General features: G+C 38.9%; 1 protein-coding gene across 2 annotated transcripts in view; it reads right to left on the bottom strand.

Annotated features, from left to right (window-relative positions):
* The window catches only part of chrm2a (cholinergic receptor, muscarinic 2a), an 84,130-nt gene that overhangs the window by 48,468 nt on the left and 9,484 nt on the right, over positions 1-26,178 (bottom strand). For both annotated transcript variants that reach the window (XM_017302827.2, XM_008400395.3), the window contains one exon: positions 2,407-2,557. In XM_017302827.2, the coding sequence (XP_017158316.1) occupies positions 2,407-2,415 (9 nt within the window). In that variant the 5' untranslated portion in view covers positions 2,416-2,557. The remainder of the gene's footprint in view (positions 1-2,406; positions 2,558-26,178) is intronic.

The raw sequence follows: 26,178 nt of genomic DNA, 5'->3' as shown, positions 1-26,178 counted from the left end.
GGGGAAACTGACAACACTGAGAAATAAATGTCTGCAGACATTCTCCATCTAATCTGAGTGTTGGTGTGCTGCTATGAAAGGTGGACTAGAATATTTCTGAAGAGGTGCAAAGAGAATTCTAAGCAATTTTTTTTTACAATTTGACCAATATTGTTTTATGTTTTTGAACATGTTTCTCCTGCAACAAATACAACTCCCAGAAGCTTTGAGAAATCCCAATGCGTGACCCATCATTGACTTCAAGAGAGCTCCAATACATAAAAGCAAGCCTCAGACTAACGTACCTGAAAATTAATGCACCTTAACATCCAAGAAGCCTGTAGAGAGCGTCGGCCGAGTTGAATTCGGGAGCTCGGCTCAGAAAACGATTGTATTAATTGCCCTGGAGATTTAGGACATGTATATTTATCAATTCTAGGAGCGTACTTGGCTCCCTCCTGCTGCAACAGGCTGATGTTTGGTGAAATGGAGCATATGCATTGGCTACCAGATAAAGAGTGAGTGTGCAGTGAACCTATTCTGAGACATTTCTGTCTCTTCTCTTGAGTACTTGGCCCCATCATAGTTTCTGACTGTTTTCTCTCCACTCTTGCCTTCATATGCAGGCGCTGCTCTCTTGTGTTAGTCTTTGCCAAGAGTTTCTATTTGCTAGACGCTGAACTGGCCAGGCAGTTCATTGGGTTATCATTGAAAAAAAATACCAATATAAATATGGTAAAAAATTAGATTAATCTCTTCACTCAGATTCAACAACACGTACACAAGTGACATTAACCCTACTGCAAATGAGACACGGATATGTAGTGAGATAAAAAAAAAAAAAACAGACACATACACACACACACACATCTACATAAAATCTCAGTTCAAAGAGCAGCAGCTCCATTTGAGATATGACTCTGGACAGCATCAGTATGATGAAGAGGGAGCGCTCTTGACAGTGTTGTTGGTGGAACAGCATCAAACAGTGGTGTGAGAGAGAGCGCGTGTGTGTGTGTGTGTGTACGTGCAGATGCCACATATGCTGATAAAGTCCACACACGACACGATCCTCCAGTGAGAAGTGAGGTTGTTCATATCAAGTGTTTGCTCATAGCTATACATGGTGCTCCTTTTTGTCTGCAGAGATTGTCTGGTGTAGCAGAGTGACATCTGATCTGATGGCTTTTGAAACATCTCAACCTGATGCTCAGTGTCAGGAACATATTTATGTCATGTCAGATATGTAAAAATGCTAAATGATCCAGGCTGGAGGAAATATAGTCTTTGAGTTGTTTGCGAATTAATATCGACATCAAGGGAACATGTCGATTTTGAGTAAAAATATGTAACCGAAAGCAGTCAAAAGAATATACATCACTGGAAATGCTCTTGGCATATTCTGTTCTTGCTTTTAAAGGGACTGTTTTTCTTTCAGGTGTTTATTTTTAATATGCAAGTTGTTTTGCAGAAACTGGGAATGTAACAAAACCCAAATCGAGAAGGGAGTCGTATCCCCCATACGCCAGTGAAACCACACCCAACGAGTCTAAAATAGCTTCTTTGCAGGCTGGACTTTTCCACTTTCACTTGCTAACATCAGCAAGTAACACTTCTGAAATGTTTTCCCACTGGAAATGTTTGGCTCTTCTTAAAATAAGTACAAGCAGATCTCTGAACCATCAACTGACTAATTAAAGCAGAACTCTGGGAGAGGCCCCAGCTGACCTCCAGAGAGAAGGTAACAAAATGTTCGGGAGCTGCTTACTTTATTAGAATATATTACACTCATTTTAACAGCACTCGAGATGAAATTCTGAACCTAAAACATTAGAGTCTGGCCTGAGTGGTAAGCAGCAATTTGTCATGTTTTGTGGAAGAAAGTTGAGAGTAAAAAGGAAAATATCTGATGTGAGAATGCATCGGGTGCATTCTCACATCAAGCTTTTCTCTGTTTAGCACATAATAAACCTTTAGGATTTCCACCTCACTTTTCCATCTAATGATAAAGAGCTCATTTGCATCTACTGATCGGGATGAGCTCTTGTAACAGCTTTTAAGTGCCAGGTTGATGTGACACACAATGACTTAATAGTGATTCCAGGAAACCATTTGCAGGCTAAGTGCATAAAAGAGCAGAATTGAGGTGGAGAAGTGCAAAACTACATCCATGAACTGTGCATCTTCACCCGTTGTAGCAAAGATTATTCATCATCAAAAACATGTTGCTATTTTAGAACTAAAATCGTGCATGATTGTGTACGTAGAGATGTTGTGGATGCCTTAAATATTTTGAGAAACAAGAGCCTAATTGGGAAAAGATTCGTTTAAAAATTAAAAATGAGGTTGAGTTGATCTCTAGTGGGACTCGACTTGGACTGAGTGTCGTGAGTAAACAGTCTGTTGCTGTGAAGTGTTTGTACTTACAGAGAGCATTAAGCAGTTCACAGGGCTTTCTTGTGCTTCGCTGGCATATTCAGAGGGCCTGCACTGCGAGTAGCACCAACGAGACTTTTCTCTGACAGACGGAAACGATGGGCGTATCTGGCTCCAGCTGCATGGTTAATAGCCATGGCCACTGTGAGAAAAGGAGATAAAGCAGCATGAGCAATGGACACATGGACGTTAGTGCTACCTTATCAGCTCTTACTGAAATTTAGATGAAAAGGTTGATACCGCTCTTTTATCTAGCCTCTGAATAATAAACAGCCAGCAGATGGTTAGTTCAGCCTACTATCAACACTAGAAATGAGGACATGGTGAAGTAAGACTATTCTGAGACGGCGAAAAATAGGAATTGTATCGTCTGTGAGACAGATGATTACCAAAAGCGCTTTCATTTAGGGAACCGTGGAACACAGCTGTGCAAACTCTAGAAACACAGTTATTGTTAATTATGTTTACTGAAATGATTCGGCATGAGTTAGTCCGTGTAAATAAGCAGGTAGACGCAGATTTAAAAAAAAAAAAAAAACAGTGCTGCAAAATGTCAACAGAAATTGGTTTTCACTTTTTAATATTTTTATTATTGAAAAAAAAAAGAGACAGTGTATATAGATAGATTATTTCATAAGTTGTAGGAAATCATATCTAGCTTGCAAAGACACACATAAGTAGTAATAATTAAGAAAAAGTGACGGCAAATAAATATTGACAGGTAATCTTCTTGACCCAAACAAAGTATTATTGACTTGATGGACAGTCTGATACTGGTCTAGATGGTTAATATATTGTATTTGACAAATTTTTGTTTGTTTTTGGGGTTTTGTTTTGCTTTCGGGCAACTTTAAATTTGAGCCAATAAAACTAATGTGGGATTCCTCAAGGCTCCATTCTGGCACCACTTTTATTCAATGTCATTTTATTCCCCCTCTCTGAGAATATGAAGTACTAAAGTATCCCTTTAATACGTATACTGGTGACACACGACTTCCTGTATATTTCTATGGCCACAATATGCTACAGTGGCTGAGTCGATGTGTCCTAAGTATAATCTCAACGTACTGCAAGTTTAATGTGAAAGCTTTCACTTGGGGCCAGGTTCACTGTACGCACACACCATGCATGATGGGAAACAGCCGTCTAACTATTGCAGCCCTCCATCTTCACAGAGGAAGCACCAACAGGCAGTGTTATTTTAAGTCATTTGCAGGAGCCTAATAAATCCGACACATTTTTATTAAAAAGACTACTAGCAAACAGATGCAACAAACAAGTAATAATAAATTGGTGTTGCAGCTGCTTTCGAGCTCAAACTGAGAAATGAGTTGTGCCAAAGCCGAGGAGGGAGAGACAGGAGCAGGTGATAATGGGATAAATCCCTAACCCTAAGGCCACACAGCGTTGCACCGCATTAAGCCGGCCTGTGCTGGCGAACAGATCCACTGCCATGATGATAACTTCTCATGACATGTTGCTCTGTGTAGGCACAGGAGCTGTTGGCTCTTAACACAATGTAACTCACTGCTGGGTGGTCGGAAAACTGACAGTCGTATTAAAGGTGATGTAGAAAGCAAACACCAGTGCAATTTCAGGTTAAACACATTCATACTTTGAAGAACTTCACTTTAGTCTGACGTAGGTAGACCGCACAGTGTCCGTATGATTTCCTCTTGGACAAAATTTGCCTGATGATCTTTGTCTCTGGCGGGCTAATTCATTTATTATCCCAAAGCTGCCAGTCTGATCAGACGCTGCATAAACTTAAGTGTACTTCAGAGCTCTGATCATGTAGGAGGATGTAGTAGAAGCTCCCAGCAATTCTGTTGCAAGATGATGAAAATTATTCATAAAGTTTTCAAAAGATAAGCACTTAAAATATCTAATAGGTAGCTTCGGATTTAAATCTCCTTTTCCAGCCGACTGTTAATTCCCTCATGACCGAATGTGCTGCATTTACTCCTAATTCTCATAGATATCCTTCAGACTGATTGGCTGCTGGGTAGCACGGCCCGAGATGAGTATCTTGTGTGCTGTAAGCAGTGGATTTACTCTGGATTTAGTGTGTGTGTGTGTGTGACGGTAAGGGAAAAAATAAGATCAAGTTTAAAAAAAAAAAAAGAAAGGCACAGCCAGGCCCGAGCGTCTGTCTTTATCTGCACTCTATCACCTTAATCTCCTACGAGGAGGGCCTCTGGGGAGAGGAAGTCTTATTTAATAAAGCGTCCAGTCTGTGCTGTGGACTGTCATCACTAAAGAGCACTACATGTTTGGTGGAAAGCTTCCTAACGAACTTGCTCAAGATGTTTGTTTCTGGGAGAAAATAGAGAAATAATTATCTCTTTAGACTGAAGTAAAAACAAGTCAGAATAATGTTTTAAACTAATCTTAATCAAATTCCACATGGATATTACAGTTTTTTTATTTGTATTAAAATGTTCTTTTATATTTCCGTTTATTTAAATGGCAGTACCTTTTAAACATTTTAATATTTAACTGAATACTGAGTTTGTACTCGGAGAGGAAGAAGCTATTCATCCAAAAACAACATGAAGACCAGATTGTAGATTGGACAAAAACCTTAATATCTGTAGGAATGTCTCCCAGTGCAGTTCGGACAAAGAGCTTAGTATTTGTAGACGTATTTGTGGTTTGATGAAAATAAAATTGAAGTTTCTTTTTACCACAATGACAACTTCTACATTTAGGAGACGAGAGATAAGTTTGGAAGTTTAAGAAAACAATCCAGTCGGAAGCACACAGGTGTGATCATGTTGTTAATGTGTTTTGCTGCAGGAGGGACTGGTGCACTTCATAAAATAATTGAAATTAGGAAAGAACTTCAACATTTGAATAATGAAGAAATATCAATACCCCTCTCAAAAAGTTTAAAAGATTTTAGCTAAAAACATCTATTTTTGCAGCAGATTGAAATTGGTTTTTAATTATTGATGTATTTTTCAAAGTGGGTTTAATTAATACCTGATGGGAAACTGTTGAAAAGAATTAGCTCAATGACAGAAACTATTAGAAATCAGAAAATTTGCATATTGATAAAAAAAGGTGATGATTTACAATCTGAAGCTGCACATCTTAGTGGCATAACATTACTAACACTGGGAATATTTATTTTCTGCTTTTCCTCTCTACTTGGTTCTTCTGAGATGTTTTCACTCAAAAAATGCTCTTTTAGATTCTTAAGAGATGAACCCTTGCGTACACATAACAGCTGAAATGTCTTGTTTTACAGTCCATCCTGTGTCAAACACAAACTTTAAGTGCTGTCGAATTTTTAAAAAGAAGTCCTTGTAATTCCATTAGTTTCTGAGACGACTGAATTCCATTATTATAATTTAGAAAAGCTTTGAAACTGTAAAGAATAGTGGTGTTTTTGACAGATTGTGTCTTATAAGCTCAGAAATGAAATGATTTTGTCTTTACTGCACCAGTTGTTAAAATCTTCCTTTCAAATACGGACAGTAAATGTTACAAAGCTTGTCAAAGGTGACTCTCAATATTAATTATTTTGAGTTGGTATTCAGGCATTTAAAAACAAAAATGCTGTTTTAAAAGCACATTTTTCTTTTCCATTGAATCAAAAAGCAATTTTAATTAAATGTTTTATAGCTATATAACATTATCAGGCATGGAAAACCTTTTTTTGGCTAATGGACAGTGTTTTGAAAATATATTCACACCACCTAAACTAAGTTTTTTATATTACAACCACAAATTTTGATGCATTTTATTGCAATTTGAACATTCGTGTTTACAGTGGAACAGTAAAACCCATGTGCAATTTTCCTTACACTTTAGTCATCTGCTACATGTGCTGTTATTCTCCAGGGATATTTCAAAATGTATATTGGTAGAGTTAGTTGGCTTGAAATATGTGTTATTCCATCTGCTTCCATTCAACCAAACATTTAATAGATTACATTACTGGATCATTAATTTCAGCCATTTATCAGAGGTAGTCAGATTCTTAGTTGGATGTAGGCAAAACTAATATTCAGCTATATTTCTGGATTTTTTTAATGAATATGTCACACTTTTGGTCAGCAAAGCACTTAAATCTAATACAACTCCATTAAGCAGAGAGCTGAGCAGAAGGACGTGGCATTCAGGTAATGGAAAATGAGGAAAGGTGTTGGCGATATCCACGGAAATGAAACCACTTTTTTTCCTTCACATATCACAACTTCACCTCAGAATACTCCTCTGTGAAATTGCTGTTTTATGTACGATGACTTCCGCATCTCTTAAGGATCTCCCAAAGAGCGCCGTTTTAACCGTCTAATAACAAAAACATGTTCGCACTGCTGCGAACTGTCGAAAGCGCTTTGGAGAGAGCTCATCGAGAGCACGGGCAATAACACGGGCCTTCCACTGTTTCCATTTTTAAAACTCCAAGGGGAGCGTCTGTAATGCAGTTTCCTCGTAGTCTTTGTCTCTTGACTGCAACTGCTTTGCCCCCTTCCGCCGTTCAAGAGTGGGCCGCTGCTTTATTGCAACATCAGCATCATGACAGGAGGCGGGAGGGGTTGCTGATACAAGCCTGGACCTGGTCATAGATCTCAGTGGACATCTGTTCTGGCTTTTCATTATCCGCTCCCAGCTAACATCCCAGCAGGCAGGGGGACGGGAGTCTGGATAAAAAACCTCGGTTATGTAACCGTCTGAGCGGCTGCCCATGTAAGAGTCGATGCATCAATGCTCTGCTGCCTCTGCGTCTCTTTGGAGTGTCTGAGAATTATGGTTCCAATATTGCGGATTGATTCATCTTCCATATTTCTTCTTGTGACAAGAAGTCTAAACGCCAACACATGCATGGACAAGTGCCAACATGCATTAAATCAATGTCTTGACTATTGTGGTCATCACTCGTGTTTTTAGTGGGTTGACATTTGAAGACGTTTTACTTGAGCGCTCCACGTAATCCACACATGGATTCACAGCCTCAAATGAGCAAGCGAGAGATTAGTGGATCTGTTTAACCTCAGATCAGAGCGACCAGGAATTAAATCAGAATTTGTTTAGCGATATCTTCCTCTTGTCCTTTTCCCCCAGCAGTTCTGAACACTGTGTCCCAACGGAGCGACTCTGAGCTCACAAGTCTCATTATTCGGCTCTGAATGAAAGCGAATTTTGATGAACTGCTTGAAGGGTTTTGTCCTCACAATTCAAACTTAATGAAGCGTCATGAATCATTCTTTTAAATCTGGAATTTGTTCTTGAGCCACACCAATTTTCCTATTTTTATATCTATTAAAGTAGGTTTTTTACATCTGCAAACATTCCTGTATTATTTTAGATGCCATAAAAGTTGAAACGGATTCTCTGTTGGATTCAGAGCCAAACTTTGACTAGGCCATTCGAACTCCAGGATATACTTTGTTGTAAACCGTCATATTGTAGCTGTGGGTTTATGGTAAACCTCTTTAAATAATGTCTGCATGAATTTCTAGTATAATACACTGAGGCTTGTGTTTGTAATCCAAAAATGTAAATTTGAGGATGACAACTTTTGCAGGTCAGTTTAAAAGTAGAAGTTTCATTTTTGTTCGGAGTTGTGAACGTTGTTGCATGCTTTGTGAAAGTGTCGCTGCTCACACTTTCCTTTTCTCTTGAGAACAGAAGGCTGTCCTCGTGCCATAAAACACACTTGCAGTATCAGCTGTGATAAATTACTTGTGGAGCCTCAGAGGCAAAACGAAAAAGGGAGTTTGAACCGAGTCTCCAAGACAAGTGGATCCTACACTAAATTAAGAAGCAGATTTTAATGCTCGTTGTAGCTAAATTATGGCTTTAACATTTACACAAAAAGAGGGTAAGGTGAAATTCAATTGATTTGTAGTCCAGTTGTATGTAAGAAAATTAGTTTTGGTCCAAACGGCTTTCAGCAACTGCCTTTATTCCTGCATTAAAGTACGGTCAGTAGTCTAATTATGCATGTTTGTGATTGTATTCTCTCTGTGCAAACAGTTTTTATGAGCTTGCATAGGGTTTCCCAGTGGAACCATCATCCTCAGTTCTTCCTCCACACCTGCATCTCTTGCTGACTGGATTTGTTTTTAATTCTGCCAGCTCGTTTTAACTTCACCTCTAGATAAACCGGCTTTGTTCAACAATCCCATTGTTTTATTTTATTTCAAAATAAAAGGCGAACGTCACATCTTGGGACATGAGAACATTATTATTGTACGTCTCTAGACAAAAACGTCACTTTTACTCCACTCAAAACGTCCATGTACATGTCGATGCAACTAGGAGTCAAACAGTCTCACTGTATTTTTATCACAGCAGTTTTCATTTCTTAGTTAAAAAGGAGACTAAATGTTAAATTAGCAATGCCCTGTTACTAATTTCTCCTAATGACCTTGCTTGACCTGTGTACAGAGACTTTAACCCTATGTATTCGCTGCTCGCCGTGCGGCGTACAAGCATGTGACGCATTAATAAGGATTCATAATAACAGACGGCATACCGAGTTTTCATTTCAACTCTGTTGGACAGCACGGACTTCAAACTTTATAAAAGTGGTGTTTTTATATTGGTTTTGTGGTTATTTACTTCAAAATAAAGCCAGAAATAAGATCGATCATTTCCACCTTATTTTGTGGGGTCTAAATGTACCACATTTCGAAACAACCAATGAAAATGTGTTGACGGTCTGTTGCTAGGTAGAACGGAGACACGCGGAAAGAGACGAGGGGGGGGGGGGGGGGTTTGGATACGGCAAGTGACTAGGGTGCAGCGATGCTGTGGATTTTACTAAGAGTGTTTCGATGGGTTTTTAAGACTATAAGTGTTAGTTAGAGTTCGTAGTGTGTGCAGGGTTAGTAGTAGTTTTGCTAGCTATCGCTACATGGCTTCATAGCGAGCGCTGACGCACAGAGAAGAGAGACTGGAATGGCCATTTAGACCTCGACTGCAAAGGGTTAATTAAAGGTCAGATTGCAAGAAAAACACCAATATAATATGTAAAGCAGTTTAATTTTGTCAAAATGCTAAGCTAAGTGAAAAGGGTAAAGATATCCTTTATTCTTACATAGGAGCCCACAGAGTCAATTCCTTAAATCTATAGTTCATCCTTCCTTCTGGTCAAGGACAAAATTCTATCAAAGGAGGAGAATTATTTCTGTGGAAAAAAAAGTGCAGGGCAATGTTTCAAAGTAAACAGAGCAAGACTTCTGAGAACAGGCAGGCTCATATTAGACTGAGGCAGGGATCAAAGCAAGGCTTGCTTAGATAAAAGGTTCACAGCAAAATGCCCCCAAGAAACAGGGATCAGATGAAACTCAACAGTTCTTTGATTTAACAATAATCCTGGAGACGACTGACTGGACCTTTTCATATGGTGCCACTGAGGGTTAGAGTCATACATGTCTGGTAATATACTGGAAAACTGAGAGCATCAAAAAGTGGCTTTACAAGAGACTCTTTTTTTATTGCAAAAAGGAAACAAATCTGAACTTATGAAGAATGAAATAAACGAGACTTGCTGCAATAATAATTATTTCCACGAACTACTCAAAAGAAGGCCGTTTTCTTTCACAATTATGGTTTTTACCATTTTTATATCCGAGCTTCAATGACACAAGAGAAACTCTCCATCACATTCTAACTCTGAATTGTCTCTGCAAATGTTCTGCTACTTCTTCTTAACAAAGGCTGTTGTGCAAACTATAACTACATGCTAAATAAATCATAAATGCCATTTTTAACTCGGTCGTTTTGTATTAATGTTTTACTTCCTCAGCATTTGCCAAATGGCAGCAGCACTTCAGTACTTATCGCAGTGCAGAGGCTTTTTAGGCATCACGAAAACAACTGCTGCTAGGTTTTATTGAAAAGGAGCAGAGCCATTATCGATGGAAAGGTGTGGTAGCATTTACTTCCACTGGTTCCCTTTGTTAAAGTTTTTTTTTTCAGATTTTTCGGTACATTATTAATGGATTTTAAAAAAAACTACAATTAAGCATTGTGTGCTTGTAAAGACGCAATCCTTTCATATTCTTTTAATTCTAAATTAATACAGTGTCTATATTGAGTAGATGGATTGTTCTGATATCTTTATGCTGTGATGGCAGCCAGGATTCCTGATTAACCAGTGAATGGATATTCCAGACGTCTGTCTGCATATTACAATCACTTGAGACACATTCACTGCACTCGGATAAAATCTGAATATTTATGCAATCACTTATTTTATGTCACATGTTTCTATTTCTGGTTATTTTGTAGGAATGTGTTTGTATTTTTCAGGCTCACTTTAAAGTTTGGCAATTGTTTGTAAAAAAAAAAAATGTTGCTCACAATTTATAAATAACAAAAAGGATAAACTATCTAAGGGGGTGAACATGTTTTATAGGAACAATGCAGTTAAAATTTATATGCGCTATGGGAAAAGCTGGTCTTAACTGACAATTTATTTGGTAAAATTAAGCCCTAATTAAAAGCTGATTAAAATGCAGTCTCAGAAACTGAGGCAACATAAAGATTAAATAGGATATAAATCTTCATAAGTGAAACATTTTTGTAATAACTTTTTTTTGCTATAGTTCTTGCATTCTATTTTAGATTTTAAAGTTAGTGAAAAACAACCTGCATGTAAAATTCTGACTTCAAGGAAGTTTTAAAATTTATATTTTAATGGGGCGATACTTGCTAATAAAAAGTAGGACAATAATTCCACATAAACTTGGATTTGTGAAGCCTTACTATAAAAAAACCAAACAATTGTGATATATATATATCAGAGGGGCTCAGAGGGGACAGGGCTTTCTCTGTCATAGGTCCTAAGTTATGGAATGACTTGCCTTTGCAGGTCAGAGAGGCCCCTTCACTGTCCACTTTTAAAGTTCGTCTTAAAACCCATTTATTTTACTTGGCTTTTAACTCCTGCGGGATCTAGTTTTAGAGTGTATGTTTTTGTTTTTAAACTGTAAGAGTTTTTATTTTTTTTATTATGTTGTGTTTTAATGTACAGCACTTTGTATCAGCTGTGGTTGTTTTAAAGTGCTTTATAAATAAAGTTGGTATGGTATATATATATATATATATATATATATATATATATATATATATATATATATGAGATCACTCTGTGGCGGCGGCCCTGGGCTGCTTGGGGCCCCTGGGCGGCCTGCTGGCCCCTGAGCTGCAGAGATACCAGAAACACATCAAAGGTTGGCATGGCAACCACAGACCGGTTCTGACCCAGTTATTCCAGACAGAAACAATCGGACCAAAAAACTTTTCAGTCCCTGACACCTTTATTTTTACACTGAAAAAAATCATCTTACGGAGTATTATTGGTTTGTTATTGATTTATTGGTTTAGTTTCTACTGTAAATCTCAGTAAACTTGAATTAAAAGCTGGTTTAAGTTAACAATCTGTTGATTAAACCATTTTAGTTTGGAAGATCTTTTCACTTACAGTATTTGTCTAGTGTTATAAATGAAATAATCTGCCAATAGAATATTCTTGTGAACCCAATATGACATGTTGGCTCTTCCTATAAGCTCAGTATATAATTAACCCCTAGAGTCGCCATTTTTATGTTGATGCTGAACACATTCCACTTAAATGCCTTGTTCTAAATGAGAGAACTTCTCTGATAATAATGGTGAAACTAAATTGTGCTTGTTGGTACAGCAGAAGAGTTTATAGCTGAAGTGGAGGCTAACAAGTTGGTTCTTTTTACAGTTGTTTCACTTGAAAAGCCTCAGGGCTCATCTGTAATTGCACAAGTTTAACAATGAAGTAAGAAGAAATAATTTTAAAGAACGTTGTTCCATAGCTTTTTACAGGCCATGAATCAGCTCAGAAATCCCGCCGCAAATCATCTTGCAATCCCCTTGGCGGCACCATTCTGTGGTCTGCTCTAGATTAATACCCAGGCGTTTCTTTGGAATTGATTATTTAACTTTTTTTCCCCTTTTTCCAGCGTTACATTTTATCTCATCCCAGCAGAATGGTTGTCACAGAAGTCTTTTGCCGGTGAGCTGAAATCCTTCAGAGCAGGTATGAATAGAGGAAAGTGGTGGAGGGGCTGCTTCACTCCTGCACTCCACTGATAACTTCAACATTTGACCACGCATTGTGTTCAGGCAGCTGCTTTCATGAAAGCATGCAGCGATGCTTCCGCCCAAACAGATATTTGTTCTAAATTGACTTTGAGTTTCTTTTTTCAAAAGAGGCGAAAACTCCTGGAAAGGAAAACGGACGGCGTGCGGCTTCCAACGACCCTGATTGATGAGCTTTCGTTATGGGGAATCTGATTTTGTTGCTGCCTTTAAGCAAATCGAAGCGGTCGTGCTGAACAGGAGCTGGGCGAATCCTGAACCAGAGCTTACCTCCTATTTGGGACAGATTATTATTCTAGATTGTCAGCGGATTCTAGAGAACATTCTGGCGCTCAAGTGGCTTTATTATAAATTAGTCATGATTGAAAATAAACATTTCCGCCGCCTGTTGGATGGCACAGACCTGCTGCTAGCAGAAGAAAAAAGATGAAGTGCTTGCACGCTGATTTTCTAACTAGGTTATCGGTCACTCTTCCTGGCTTTCTTGCTCTCCTTTCTTCTATTTCCCCTTCTTCCTCTGAGCCATAAGCATGTTAGTATTTGTTGGATGCCATTTTCATTATGTATTTTCATTTCTCTGAGAGACGACCTTTCAGAATAGAAAATCGAAAACTGGTGCTCCATAACCTAACTCAGACCTTGTTTCTGTTATCAGTGGTAACAACTAATGAACCATTTCAATACATCCGTCCAAAACCTGTCAACAATTTTTTTCCCCCTTCCATTTTTCTCAGCAAAGCTTTTTTCTAGTTCAATTTCATAGAAACATGCTTCTAATAAATCATCTGCTTTGTAGTGAATACTTTGAAATCATCTGCTAGGAAGAGAAAATTATAAAGTTGACGATTCACTAAAGAACAGAATCGGCTTGTTTCAATACCTCCTTGTCTATATATTTGTGTAACTACTACACAGTGCAACCTGCAGGAACTTAATGAACATCTGCAAGAAAAATGGGCATTTATATATGCAATGTTTGCAGGCTGGGAAAAAGTACAAAAGGATGTGAAATTGTCAGAACTGATTACTTTGGGAAGGCGTAAGCTAAATTTAATGGAACAAAAGAAGAGCTCACTCAGTGTATAATCAGTAGATTTGTTTCCACTGACCATAGAAGAGTGCAAATTCACATTTTGAAAATACATTTCCTTAATGGAAACAGGCCAATTTCACATTTTTACGGAATAGGATTAGGTGTTTAGGGGTTTTTTCAAATGTGATCAACAACCGGATGTTGCTACAGATGGGAAATACGAAGAAGAAAACAGGAAGTGGTACGAGAATCGGCATGTTTTAATGGCTTATCACGCAGACAATCTTAATCACACACAATTTTAATTGCATTTCTTATTTAAAAGAGACGCTAAAATAGTGAAATTGTATTTTTTTTGTCAAACTTTTGCACAGCTACTGCTGCTTTCGTGTTTCATATACTCATGGTTTGGCTTTTAAATCGCCGAATATTAGCTCCCATTAGCTACTGCTACATTTTATTTGTTTGTTTTCCTCCACCTTCCTGTTGAACGCAGAATGTTAATCCCAAAGACACGTTTGTCTGGATGAATAAAGGATTTTCCCGCAATGTGTCTGAGCAGCACTCAGAAATATCCAGTCCACAAAAGAAGAGAACAAACTCGGAGACAGCGAAGACAAAAAGCGCCTGTAAGACTCCGCTGAGAGTCGGTTGGGCTTTGTGCGAGAATTGAGTCATAAATTATGAACGTGGGCAAGTGAAGGGACACAATGAATCTCTGGAGTTTGGTTACAGTAAATGAGTGGGATGGATGTTAGTGGAACAGTCAGTAATTTTTTACCATAAAGATTACATTATAATAAATTAACTCTATACTTTGAAAAGAGAAAATCACCATTATCCATTTGACATTTTGCCTCTTTTAATTAATTCTTCCTGCACCCGCTGACATTTTACATCGAGCCACTGTGGGTTAAGCACCTCTCCTGTATGAAAAGCCACTTGCTAAAAAGAATTATGGGTGACCGAGCAGCTTGGCGTAATTTGAAACTGATTGACTTGGCCGCGTCACACCTGGTTTCATAACATTTTACATTCCCGATGCAGAGGGACGCATATACAGTAAGCAGCTCCAGAGGAGCAGAACCTTTTCATGCTCGTGTTTTTTAGCGAGGCAGAAAATGGCGTGGCTGCAGCCGCGTCGCCGCAGCAGATCTGAACCATCACTTCAAAGAGACGGGGTGGAGGTGATCTTTGCATGACGGATGCAGCTCTCCTGGCTGCGGACGCCGTGCGACGACGGGCCGCTCCTATCTACGCTTCGCTGCCAAGCAAACTGCTACTCGAAACAAAACCGACAGCGCTTTTATCCACGATGGATTTCTGGTTCTTCATTATGTCTATAAAAAGTGTTGACATTTGATTTCTAAAGTGTTGCCCATGTGTCCACCAGGTTTAGGATAAAGCCATTGAAGCCAAAGGACAGTTAAATTATGCAGAAGCTATGTGTAGACTAACTGGGGTTAGTCTAGAAGTTAGTAGTTGGAAATGTTAGATTGCACAGTGTGCTGTAATTTGTTTAGATGTTATGTAATAGATTAACACAATTATTTAATATTTAGTCCCCTTTTACTTTGAAGGCACCAAATAAAAAAATTCAAAAAGTACTTATATTCTCCCAAACAAGCCTTTGTGGAACCTGCATCCTAATTTCCTGAATATGTTTATCAATTTAGGTTGGCACGATGTTTTATATATGTTTTCCTGTAATATAAGTTTCATGTGTCTGGATTGTGTTTTCTTACATCCACTTTTATAATAACTAGGTTGCCAGCTCTGGTGAGAGTGAACCGCTGAGACAGAAGTCTGCATGCAGAATTTAGGACGATACTCTTGGCTGGCATTTCTTTTTCATGTCCCCAAAAATCATTTTCTTTGTCATCTTTGCAGTGTGCAGCATTTCTGCATCAGCAAGTTTCATTTCTTTTGGGTTTTTTTTAGCACAATAAACTATTTGCTTCACTTTTTTTTCAGTTACTGTATGTTCATTTGAGTGTTTTAATGCGAATAATCACAAAACCGGTTCACGGCGCTTTAAATGTTTTTTTGTTTTGTTTTTTGGAAATTGTCCAAAACCAAGTAATAGTTGCAGTTCTGGGTAACTTCTTCCAAAGACAAAAAGTGAAGCTTTGACTGATTATCTGCCATTCATCTCCTTTGTTTTAAACAGTAAAAGTGATGCTAATCCTTTTATCCGTCTTTCCAAATCTAAAGCAGCAGCTGGAAAAAACTGGATTTTGTTTTTGGGCTCATGACAGCTGGCACCAAACTTGGTTCAACTTATTCTTAGGTATTCTTCTCCCTAAAATCTTTAGGAATTGACCTTAAAAGTTTAGTAATTCTAAATATAAATGTATTGGTTTATTTAAGGAAATTACCAGCAATTCCTTGCATGACATTTTCTTGCAAACAGTTGCTAAACAAACTATTCACTTGCACTTTTCAAGCCAGTATCCGAATATCAGTTGACACTTTGTTGTGCAATAAAAGGTAGATTCACACCTCCCAGTCTGCTGTAACACAAAGTCAAAGTGAAGTAAATTTCACAGCAGTAAAATCCACACACTGGCCAGATTTTTGTGACTGTGTGAGCCAAAGGAGACATTAAGACTTCCAGTGAAATGATGGCGCCGAACGCACAACAGAGAAAGTTGGAAAACAAGCAGCAGAAGAAAAATAAATAAATATGGTGAGGAGAAATCTACCCATTTTTTGGTTTGGAGAACTTGTCTCTTAGTGAAAACGCACACAAAGCAACTGCAGCTTGTATTCAGTTTGACTGTCCTCTTTCCTGAGGCGACGAATCAGAAGCCAGCTCATCATCACCTCCTGAGAGTCTGGAGGGGAACATGGACATCTCAGAGCATTTGGTTTAACTGACCAAAAAATAGAGCGAGGTCCAAGTGGAGTACATCTGCAGACTTTAAGAGTGGCTTCAGCAAGTCAATACTGATTTAAATGGTCAATACGCATTTATATGCTGCTTAGGACCTGAGAGCTGTTTGGATAAGGGGCCATTCAAAACAAATCCATGTGCAAACATCACGGCCAGACTAAAAAATCCTTTTACCTTTTGAATCTATCCACATTTTCTCGTGGTGCAAACACAAACTTTGATTTTGTTCTATTCCAACTTCAACATCTTATCCACACGTTTTGTGACAAAGTTTTAAACGGGACTATTGTTTTGTTCTTTCCCTACATAATGTGTATTTGTTCTAGCCACTCTTCCATTTGTGGAGCGCAGAACTAGTTTGTCTTTGAATCTATGTGAGGTTTGTGTCTTTACACCTCCAGAGTTACTGGGACTCTTCTGATGGATGCCATTCTTGTGCTTGTCAGTTTAGCTAGATAATCATGTCTTGGTAGATTGTTCCATACTCTTTGGCTTCAGATGATGGATGGGTCGGTGCTTAATTAGACGTTAAAAGGTTGGAGTATTACTTTACAACCTAAGTTTATGGTGGATTTCTTCTTCTGTTCTTTGGTTTTCATGATGCTGTTTGGTCACTAAGGCTTTAAAAAAATCCCCAAAGCCTTTCAACAAGCAGCTGATTTATACTGAGATTAAATTACTCACAGATAGACTCTATTTGCTAATTAGGCGACTTCTGGAGGCAGTTAGTTGCTCTGGGTGGCATTTAGAGCGGTCGGAGTGAGCGGGGCGAATAGAAATGCACATCACCCTTTTCAGATTTTCATTCGTAAAAATATTTGAAAATGTGTGTATAATTTTCATTCCACCTCACAGTTTCCTATTCTATGTTGGTCTTTGACGTGAAATCCCAATAAATTGCAAAAACATTTGTGGCTGTAATGGAATAAAATGTGAAAACCCCTAAAAGGACATTGTAGTTTCCCAAACATCCATTGCATTAGGGTTTGCCTTAGGAGCTGCATTTCCAACGGCCCTAATTCACTTTCAAAGCACTTACAATTGATTACACATTTAGTTACAGAGACATGAGTGGGCAAAGAAGATAGCAACGATCTCTGCGATGGGGGCAAGACATGCACGGCTGCTCAGCGGTCTTTGAATAGGCCGAGACTGACGGCAGGAACGTGGGAACAACAGAATTGGGAATCTCCTCTTCTTCTTCTATGTACGTCAACCTGGGTCATTGGCACGCCAATCCGCACTCGGCCGACGGACAGACGCGCACACCTCTTCATGAACAGAGCACATCTCTTCCTGTCAGATCAGACCAGGGGGGTCAATGGAGGTCAGAGTGGCAGAGTAGGAGCAGGCAGACAGCTTGTCAGTGCTGCTGACAATCAGATGGACGGGCCAATACTTCAGGGATCCAGCATTTCACTTTCCTTATTATTAACATGCTGTACTACTGCAGTTGGACACGTCCTAATATGCTCATTCTGGTTGCATATTTACAACAAACATGAAAACGGCTCCGTCAGAAATTCCCTGATGAGTAAATTAGAGGGTTTTTTTGTTGTTTTCGTGACACTAATCGCTTTGTAAAACATTTCAGCTCCCGAGTCTCGTTTCGGGTTCTCCCCCCGTTACTTATTTGGCCCTATTGGCTCAAGCTGATGCATCCATTTGTCACTTGTCTGTATCTTGCTGCACAATCTGATCCCACGGTCCACATTAACATGGCTTTTCTAGGACAGCAGCTTCATTACCGAGGCCCGGCATGGTGAACCACGCCGGAGATACAGACCGAACATGGTGAGCAGAGGGGAGATGGGAAGATGAGCGGGGAAAGAGTGTGGGAGAAGCGGAATGATAAAGCAGAGGGAGGGAATATGGAAGAGTGAATGACGGATGCCAGTGTGGGAAGCGAGGGGGAAACGAGGTGACCAGATGAATCACCGGCCGGCAGATAATTGGACGAGCTGCACTCAAGGGAGCATCGCTGCGCCATGAAAAGTGACACCATGATTTGCAATTAACTGCAAGAGGTGGAATGGGGATTTTGTTCCCTTTGGATTTCTTCCAGGAATTTCATATCTGACAAGATGTTTGCTGTAATGAATCTGTTGGGCTGGAGGAAACATAATTATCGTTTAACTTATGTGACGGTGCTGCTCTGTAAGGACTAAATTTTCCATTTCAAGAGGCTGAAATTAGTGGGCAGCATCAAGAGGGGCAGCCCTTCAGCCATCTATCTGGTCATTGCATCATCTTAACATCTGAGGGAGCTGAATACCTAATGACACAGACCAATTAACATTGATGACTGCAACAGGACTGCTCTCACCATTCAGGCAGCTTTGACAACTGCCTGTTGAGCTGTTTTCAAAGTGAACAGCATGCATAAGTGAGTTACGATGCCTCTCGTGTGTTTTGCTGAACACTCTCCGACTTGTATGTTCACTGGGATTGCATGAAGTAAATGATGTATTAGATGAGAAGTTTGAGAGAGTCTTTGTTCTGTTTTTGCTCCAGCTTTGTCACGGAAGGATATTTTGAGAACAGAGTTAGATCTGATTTATGTAAAACTCGACTGGTTTGCAATGCTAAATTAGCAAGTATTAATCATTTAGAAAAGACTACATGAATTATATAACTTTTATGTGTCGTCAATTAACTATCCATACTATCCCTTCCGTGCTTTTTGACAGGAATGTGCACATGTTAAAGAATTTTGAGCAACAGAGCATGTTCTAATGCCAGACTGTAATCATATATTGCAGTTATTCATGAAATAAAGTCGGCTCCTCTTCCTCTACGGCAGCAATCGCTGGTGAAAAGCCTTGGTCATGTGTGACACTCATTTTCGCCAGGAAGATAATGTACCCTGAAATTTGATGGAATTGAGAATGGGATCTCGAAGCCATCCAGAACTGTGTGAGACTGATAGCCGCTTGCGGTTTCTCACATACATGCAGCATATTTAGTTCCTCCACTGGCAGCAGCTCAGGAAGGCAACCGTCATGAAACGGTAACAGACTCAGCCAGAGACATGCACAAACTATTTAAAGTCTACAAAATTAATGCTTTTATTCACAATATTTAGATTTTATTGAAAAGTTAAAACAGACTTGATTCAAAATCTTTGATCTGTAAACTAGAGTGCATGATTTAACCAGTTTGCATTTCATGTTATAATTTCATATGTTTTAGTGTTTTTTTTTCTTTTTTTTTTACTTTGATACTTTGTCTTTTATCTTTTATACTTGCTGTGGCATCGATTGCCCATTTAGGACAGATCAAATCTGAATCAGAAGAGACGGTAACTGGACAAACACTGAATTTTGTTTTGTGTCCTCAATAAGACTCACAGTCTTTTTAATGTTTAATGATGCAAGTAAAACTTTAGCAACTACTGATAACTGTGCTAACTGGACACCTGTGTAGGTTGCTACTTCTTTCTATTTGCACCAAGTTGGAATATTATTATCACCCAAATGTCTTAACAATGTAGGTAACGGTAACATTTGTTTTTCACCTTACTGGTAGCAAGTTTCCACTTCCTTTAACCAGTTTATAATATAATATAATTATAAGTTTTTAGCTGGTGTGTCTGTATAGTTGTTGGCAAAACAAATTAATGTATCCCACTACAAATGCGTTCCTAAAACAGGTTAAATTTTGTCGTTAATAGCGGTGAAGAGAAAATCACACAGGACGGAAGAACGAGACGACACGGATTCTGAGCTGAATTTCTTGATTGTTGCAATGTTATTTTGACTCTACTTTACGGTTTCTTGCGGCGCTGTAAATGTAGGCAGTAAAAATGCCCCTGTATGCATTTCCAACCTCATTAAGATTTCACGTTCTTCATCGAGCCCACGCAAGTGTTTTAAAGCAGGTATTCATCAAGCTTTTTAAATGATCTCAAATTGTGAGCTCTGAAAGTGCCGAAAAAGTGTTTCTGAGCATTTTGTGCTCAAACCACTTCCCCTTGTAATTAAAAATCATAAAACCACGCATAGTTGATATTGTCAGTTTTCATAACAGAGTAATTCCTGTTTGAAGCGGTAAAAGACATTAAAACTGTAAGGAGCGTCTGTAAACATGCCTATCATTTAAGCAGCGTTTCTAAAAAGCTTAGTGCTATTCAGGCATCTGTTTGTAGGAGTACTGAGTTAAATAGAGTGATTTGTGCAGTTAAACAGTTTAATTGCACTTAGATGAACAGGAGGAAGATCAAATATTTACTAGATGAGACGTTTTAAGAGGGATAATGAATCAGCTTGGAGCTGTTTTTTGAGAAAAACCAAACTCCTCTCTGCCATCTTCAAAACTTTTCTGACTCGGCCATTTGACTACTGGAGCAGTAGAAACATAACATCACAGCGTCTCCCATGCCGTGCATGAAACTGTTGAAGAACCGGAGAGATCCTTCAGAGACGGACTGCTGCATCCTAGATGCCCAAACAATTCCTATCGCATATCCTTCCTGCTATAACTACCACTCCTCCCAACAAACTTGCACAGTTTCTTTATTATTATTTTAAATAATACCCCAGTAACATGTTTAATGATCCTACTCAGTGTCTCATTCTAATCAGAATGTGTTATTTTTAATAGCTGTACTTTTTTGTCTTATGTTGCAAATTTGCACACACTCTACAGCCTCTTACTGTTGTTTACAGTTTTTACATTTCTTACATCAGTTTGAATGTGAATAGATTACCTAATTTTCCCCACTGTGAGAAAATAAAGAGTATTTTGAATTTTATTCTATGCTTTATAGAACTAGGACCAGTCCTGGTTTTAGCACAAAAACTGCTGTATTAAAGAACAGGTGTTTATGAGATGGTGACAAATCTCCTTTTTGTCATGCGTACTGTATTAGGGAGTGGATTAAGGAAAATTAATGTAAATATGCACAGTGACTTAAGGTTTCTATAACCCTCTGGTGCACTCAGAGGAAACAGATTTCTCGAGTCTTCAAGTGACATTTTCCTTTATTGTTAATTATTTAATTGTACTTTTAAGGGCAAAAAATGTCACTATGTAGGATGACCTCTAAATATTATTTCAACAAATGCCTACCTCTGTCTGCTGTCAGTTTCCCACTTCATCTTAAATGCAACAATTAACACAATGACCTGCTTTCTTTAAAAAAAAAATAGATTTTACTCATGAATTTTAGCAAATCTCTTATTTATGTAACAATTTTGAGAAAATGAGCTCAGAAACTGTAAAACATGTTGGATATTTAAGCGTGAAAATCAGCTCAATCTGTTTCTTTCTCCACCTATTTTTGACGGTATTGATCGAACCAGAAACGTGTGCAGCGCTGCGGAGAAGTGGGACGACCTTGTACGCTGGTCCTGATTGACAAAGTGGAGACTGATGCACCTGCATAGCAATGCAGGCTGTCAGGCTGTCGAGTTAAAAGTGTTAAAGACAAAGTGAACCAGGAGTTGGAGGATCCGTCTGGACAGGGAGGCTTTGGCACATCTCTGTCTTTGCTAACATTCACGTCTGAACTCAGAAGACACGGCCGCGTTGTCACAATAACCAATGAGGCAACAGTTTCAGCTGATGTTTGCTGTAACTTTATGACCAATTATATCAAAGGCTTACAGTTAAATAGACGTCACAAAGTTAAATCTAAAGTACCACAAATGACCGACAGGTCATAGATTTTCCTTCAGGTAGTTTCACCTAATGATGTCGGCATGGATGTTCTGCTGTCTGTACAAACCCAAAGTACCATTTGTAGCTTTTAAATGGGTTGTTTTAGGAGCACCTTCACTTTTTAGATGTTGATTTGGAAGATTTAATTCAGATGTTAACTTTATTTCTGTATTTTCCTCATAAAACAGCTTTATATGAATCATTCAGCTTGCAGGACAATATTAACTCACTAAATCAGCGAAGGAGAACTGCTGCCAGGCCTAAACTGAATAAATTATTTTCAAAGAGCTCACAAGTGTCTGTTTACTCCAGCTCAGGCTCCTTATTATTAATAGTTTATTTATTTTGATGCCAAAATATTATATACAACTTTCAATTCATGCGAATGTGTTCAGTTTTAAAAGAATGTGAGTTTCTGAGTGCATTTGTTGCTGGGGATTGCATTTCCGTCTTTGTCATGTTGAGTTTTTTGAATGTTGCATAATGTTTTGGTTGAACACTAAGGTTTCATGAACGGCTGAACAAGAAACGGCTCATTCCAACATGTATAAATGCTTCTTTTTTACCCCACATTAACTCCACCATGATGGAGACGATTACGCTGAATAGTAGAGCAGCTTCAGACTGACTGCTGACAAGTTTTAGGATGTTTTAAAATGCTCAAAATCAAAAGAACCAGATTAACTGAAAAGGAACCTGGAGCAGTGTTGTTGTGGAAACCACATTTAATCCAAAAATAAAGATCCATATGAGGGGAAGATTGATTGGAACATGGACTCAGCTTCTCTCCAGCCTTACTTCCAGTTAACCAATATTTAATAACTCCCTGCCGCTCAGAGCACCTGAAGTCATTTATTAAAGAATCGGGAGCCCATTAAAATGTAAACAAATAAATCAGACATGCAAAGTATAAACCGTGCGAGTGCGTCATGAGAGTGGAACGAGGAGCACACAGGAATCTTGTACGAAACCCCAGGAGGGAAAAACGAATGGTTACAAGCATGTATGCAGGGGCAAGCAGGACGGGGAAGGTAGAGCACACTTTCCCGCTCCTGCATGGTTTATTCATTTTTCCTACTTCGACACATTAGATTTGACTCAACCCATCAACGAGGGTCCTCTGCAGACCATAACGGGATGGAAACGTTTTAACCACATGTTGCAGCAGAGAGCAGTGCAACAGTACAGACCGCAGTGGATGCACAGATCATGTATGTGGTAAAGATAGACAACTGAAACACTTTAAAACCTACAAAATAATGTGAAATGCACCAAGCACATGTGCATATAGTTCAAATTGTGGTTTAATTTTGTGAAAAGAATAAGACTTCAGGGAAGGAGCAGAGTGCGTTTTCTATGCCTTCAACACGCCTTAATGATGTTATAAATATGCTTTCACATTTTACAAAAAGAAAAATAAATGATCCAAGCAGTAATTCTGGAAGTATAAATTAAACCAATATGTTGAAAGTCAAATAGGAACCAGTTTTGAAAACTGTACATTTGTAAAACCTTCTTGTGCATTGACTGTTATTGCTTAAACATTGTGCATGACCAGGGATCTCAACTCCAGTTTTCCAGTGGCTTTGACACAATCCTGCTCCATCACACCTGAATCAAGTGAACGGTTAATGGCCAGGCCTTTGGAAGTTTGTTGACATGTCAAACGGGTGTCTTGGAGCAGGGATGGGTCCAAAAGCTTTAGGGCAGCAGCACTAGAGAACGAGAGCTGCGTGATAATGTATGGGAAAAAACTGAAATGTTAGAGTACCAAAAACACAATAGGAGATTGAAAATGCTATCAAATACATTTATATTGACCAGAATCCTGATAATTTCATAACTTCATTACACTTGTAGCAAGGCTTGCTGTGTACAATGACAGTCAAAGCTCTCTATTTCGGGTACAGAAAATAAAAAATAAAAAGTGGGAAACTGGTTTGTTTCCCAACCTTTGAGACGTTTCATATGATCAGACTCGTTTCTGCTTTGCTTTGTTTGTGAGAAGGCTGTCAGAGGAGGCCATCAGAGAGTGTGAACGCAGGGGAGGCGGGTGCCTCACACAGTGATTCCATCCCACAGTCTGTTTGTGTTCCACTGATACAGCTCAGTCTCTGGACTCTGTCAGGAGGCCTGTTCCTGTCAAGTCAAATGAAAGCATTTCTCGCTCTGACACGGCGAACAGAGGGCCAAAGGGGTTCAAAAAGAGCTCGTAAAATGCACCAAACCTAAGCGTATGTCCGCAGCAGAATGCAAATAGAAACCGTACAAGTTCAACAGCTCACAGGCAAGTCCAGGCTCAGACAATGTATAAAAAAATAGTGCACACTTTCCTTTCTTGCTGGCATTTCTTCTAAATGTCAAATCATTCACCTGGAAAGAGTTCCACAGACCTTCAGGGATTGTCTTTGAGAATGTCAGACTAAACAACGTCTATGTGCAAAGCTTCGGATTGAGTACAGTGTCTACAGACTTCTTACAGCGAAGCCTGAGGGGAGGTGAGACATGCAGGTCTCAGATGACTTAGTCGCATTGCCTTAGCAAGTGTGCAAGTAATCTCAGGCTATGTTTTGTCTTGTAAACAATGCAGTGGAAGCGCTGCTTGACCCTATTTCCTGTGCATTATTAAATAACCCTCTACATCCTCCTATTCCAGTGATTTCTACAACTGTCCCTAGGGAAGCTCAAATAAGGGGAAAAAAGGCAGACTTCCACCAAATGCCATCAAACAAGTCAGTGGTATTTACTACCATCATCTGGACTTTGTCTCAAGTTTACTTTAAAAGGACAGTTCTGACAGAGTCGATGAATTAAACCGGCCAACCACATAAAAGGTAACTGTAGTTTATAAAACCTGAGGCCATTAAACAAACACTGGGTGAACTCGGTTACACCTGGGGCATAAACAGGCCCTTGATTTGCAAAAGAAGAGCCGACACAGTTTGCAATAACAGTGACGGTGATTGTTGCTGGACTAATTGGTGTTAACCCCAGCTCTCCTCCACCAGATGTCTCAGATTATGCACCAACGTCTCAAGGTGACAGGAATGTTTGGCGGTTTGATTTTATCGGCAATAACCAAGGTCGGAGCGGGAGCTAATCTGATGTGTGTGTGTACACAGTACTAAGCTTTGTGTCAAGTCATCTGCCTTGTAGGCAGCAGCTCTAATTCAGCTTTGATATCACACATGCTCCATTGTTTCGCTGGAGATGTGAAAAGCAGAACCGTTTCACACTGTTGGGCAATTTCTAAAGCGCCTGGAAAAATTTCAACTGCTTTTTTTTTTTCTTTCTTTCTTCCTCACACTTATTTTTGAACTTCAAAGAAACAAACTTTTTTTTTGGGATTGATCATCTAAAGCAGCGAGAAACAAGTTGCAGTGGCTATAAAAAGTGTGCGCGGCCTAGTCAAAGGCCGGGTTTTGGTCAAAAGATGAATTGCACCTTTGCTGCGACCTGCTGTACATCTTGTACTATTGAAATGAAAAACAAACAAATCTGTTGGAGCAAGATGGCTCAACTTAAAATGACCTAATTACATAAACATGCACACCATTAAGCTAATGCTTCAGTCTTCTTGTTACACAATTATTTAAATTAAAGAGAATCTAATCGACCTTAAATCAAGTTCAACTGTTATAATAGGATCTTCTTGAGTGTGATGTGGTATTGTGTCAGTGACTAACCAGCCTTATTGCAACTTGACCACCAACTACTTTTACTGCTCCCCTTTTTAGTTTCTTTAAATAATCAATAAGATGCTTGCATAAAACCTTAACGAACATACATTCCTACAGAAATTCATGACTATTTATCCAAAAGACCCTTAAATTCCCAGCGTGAAAGAAAGAAATGGAATCTCTGTGATGAGAACCTAGAAATGCGTTAAAAACATAAAGTGCCTTCATTGGGTGATCAGCTGTTTATCAGCTTCTGCCAGGCTGGTAATTACAACAGCAATACCTCCAGGAAGGCAGTTTGACTGTTATTGCCTTTTCAGAAGAAATCAATTCATTGGCTTGCACTTAAAAGTAAGTTGATTGATGTTGGTTTAATTGCAACGTGTCATAAATACTGC

Source organism: Poecilia reticulata, chromosome 23, assembly GCF_904066995.2.
Source record: "Poecilia reticulata chromosome 23, P_reticulata-male-v2, whole genome shotgun sequence".
Lineage (NCBI taxonomy): Eukaryota > Metazoa > Chordata > Actinopteri > Cyprinodontiformes > Poeciliidae > Poecilia > Poecilia reticulata.
The sequence above is the reverse complement of the archived record's forward strand: the minus strand, read 5'-3'. Positions and strand labels throughout refer to the sequence as shown.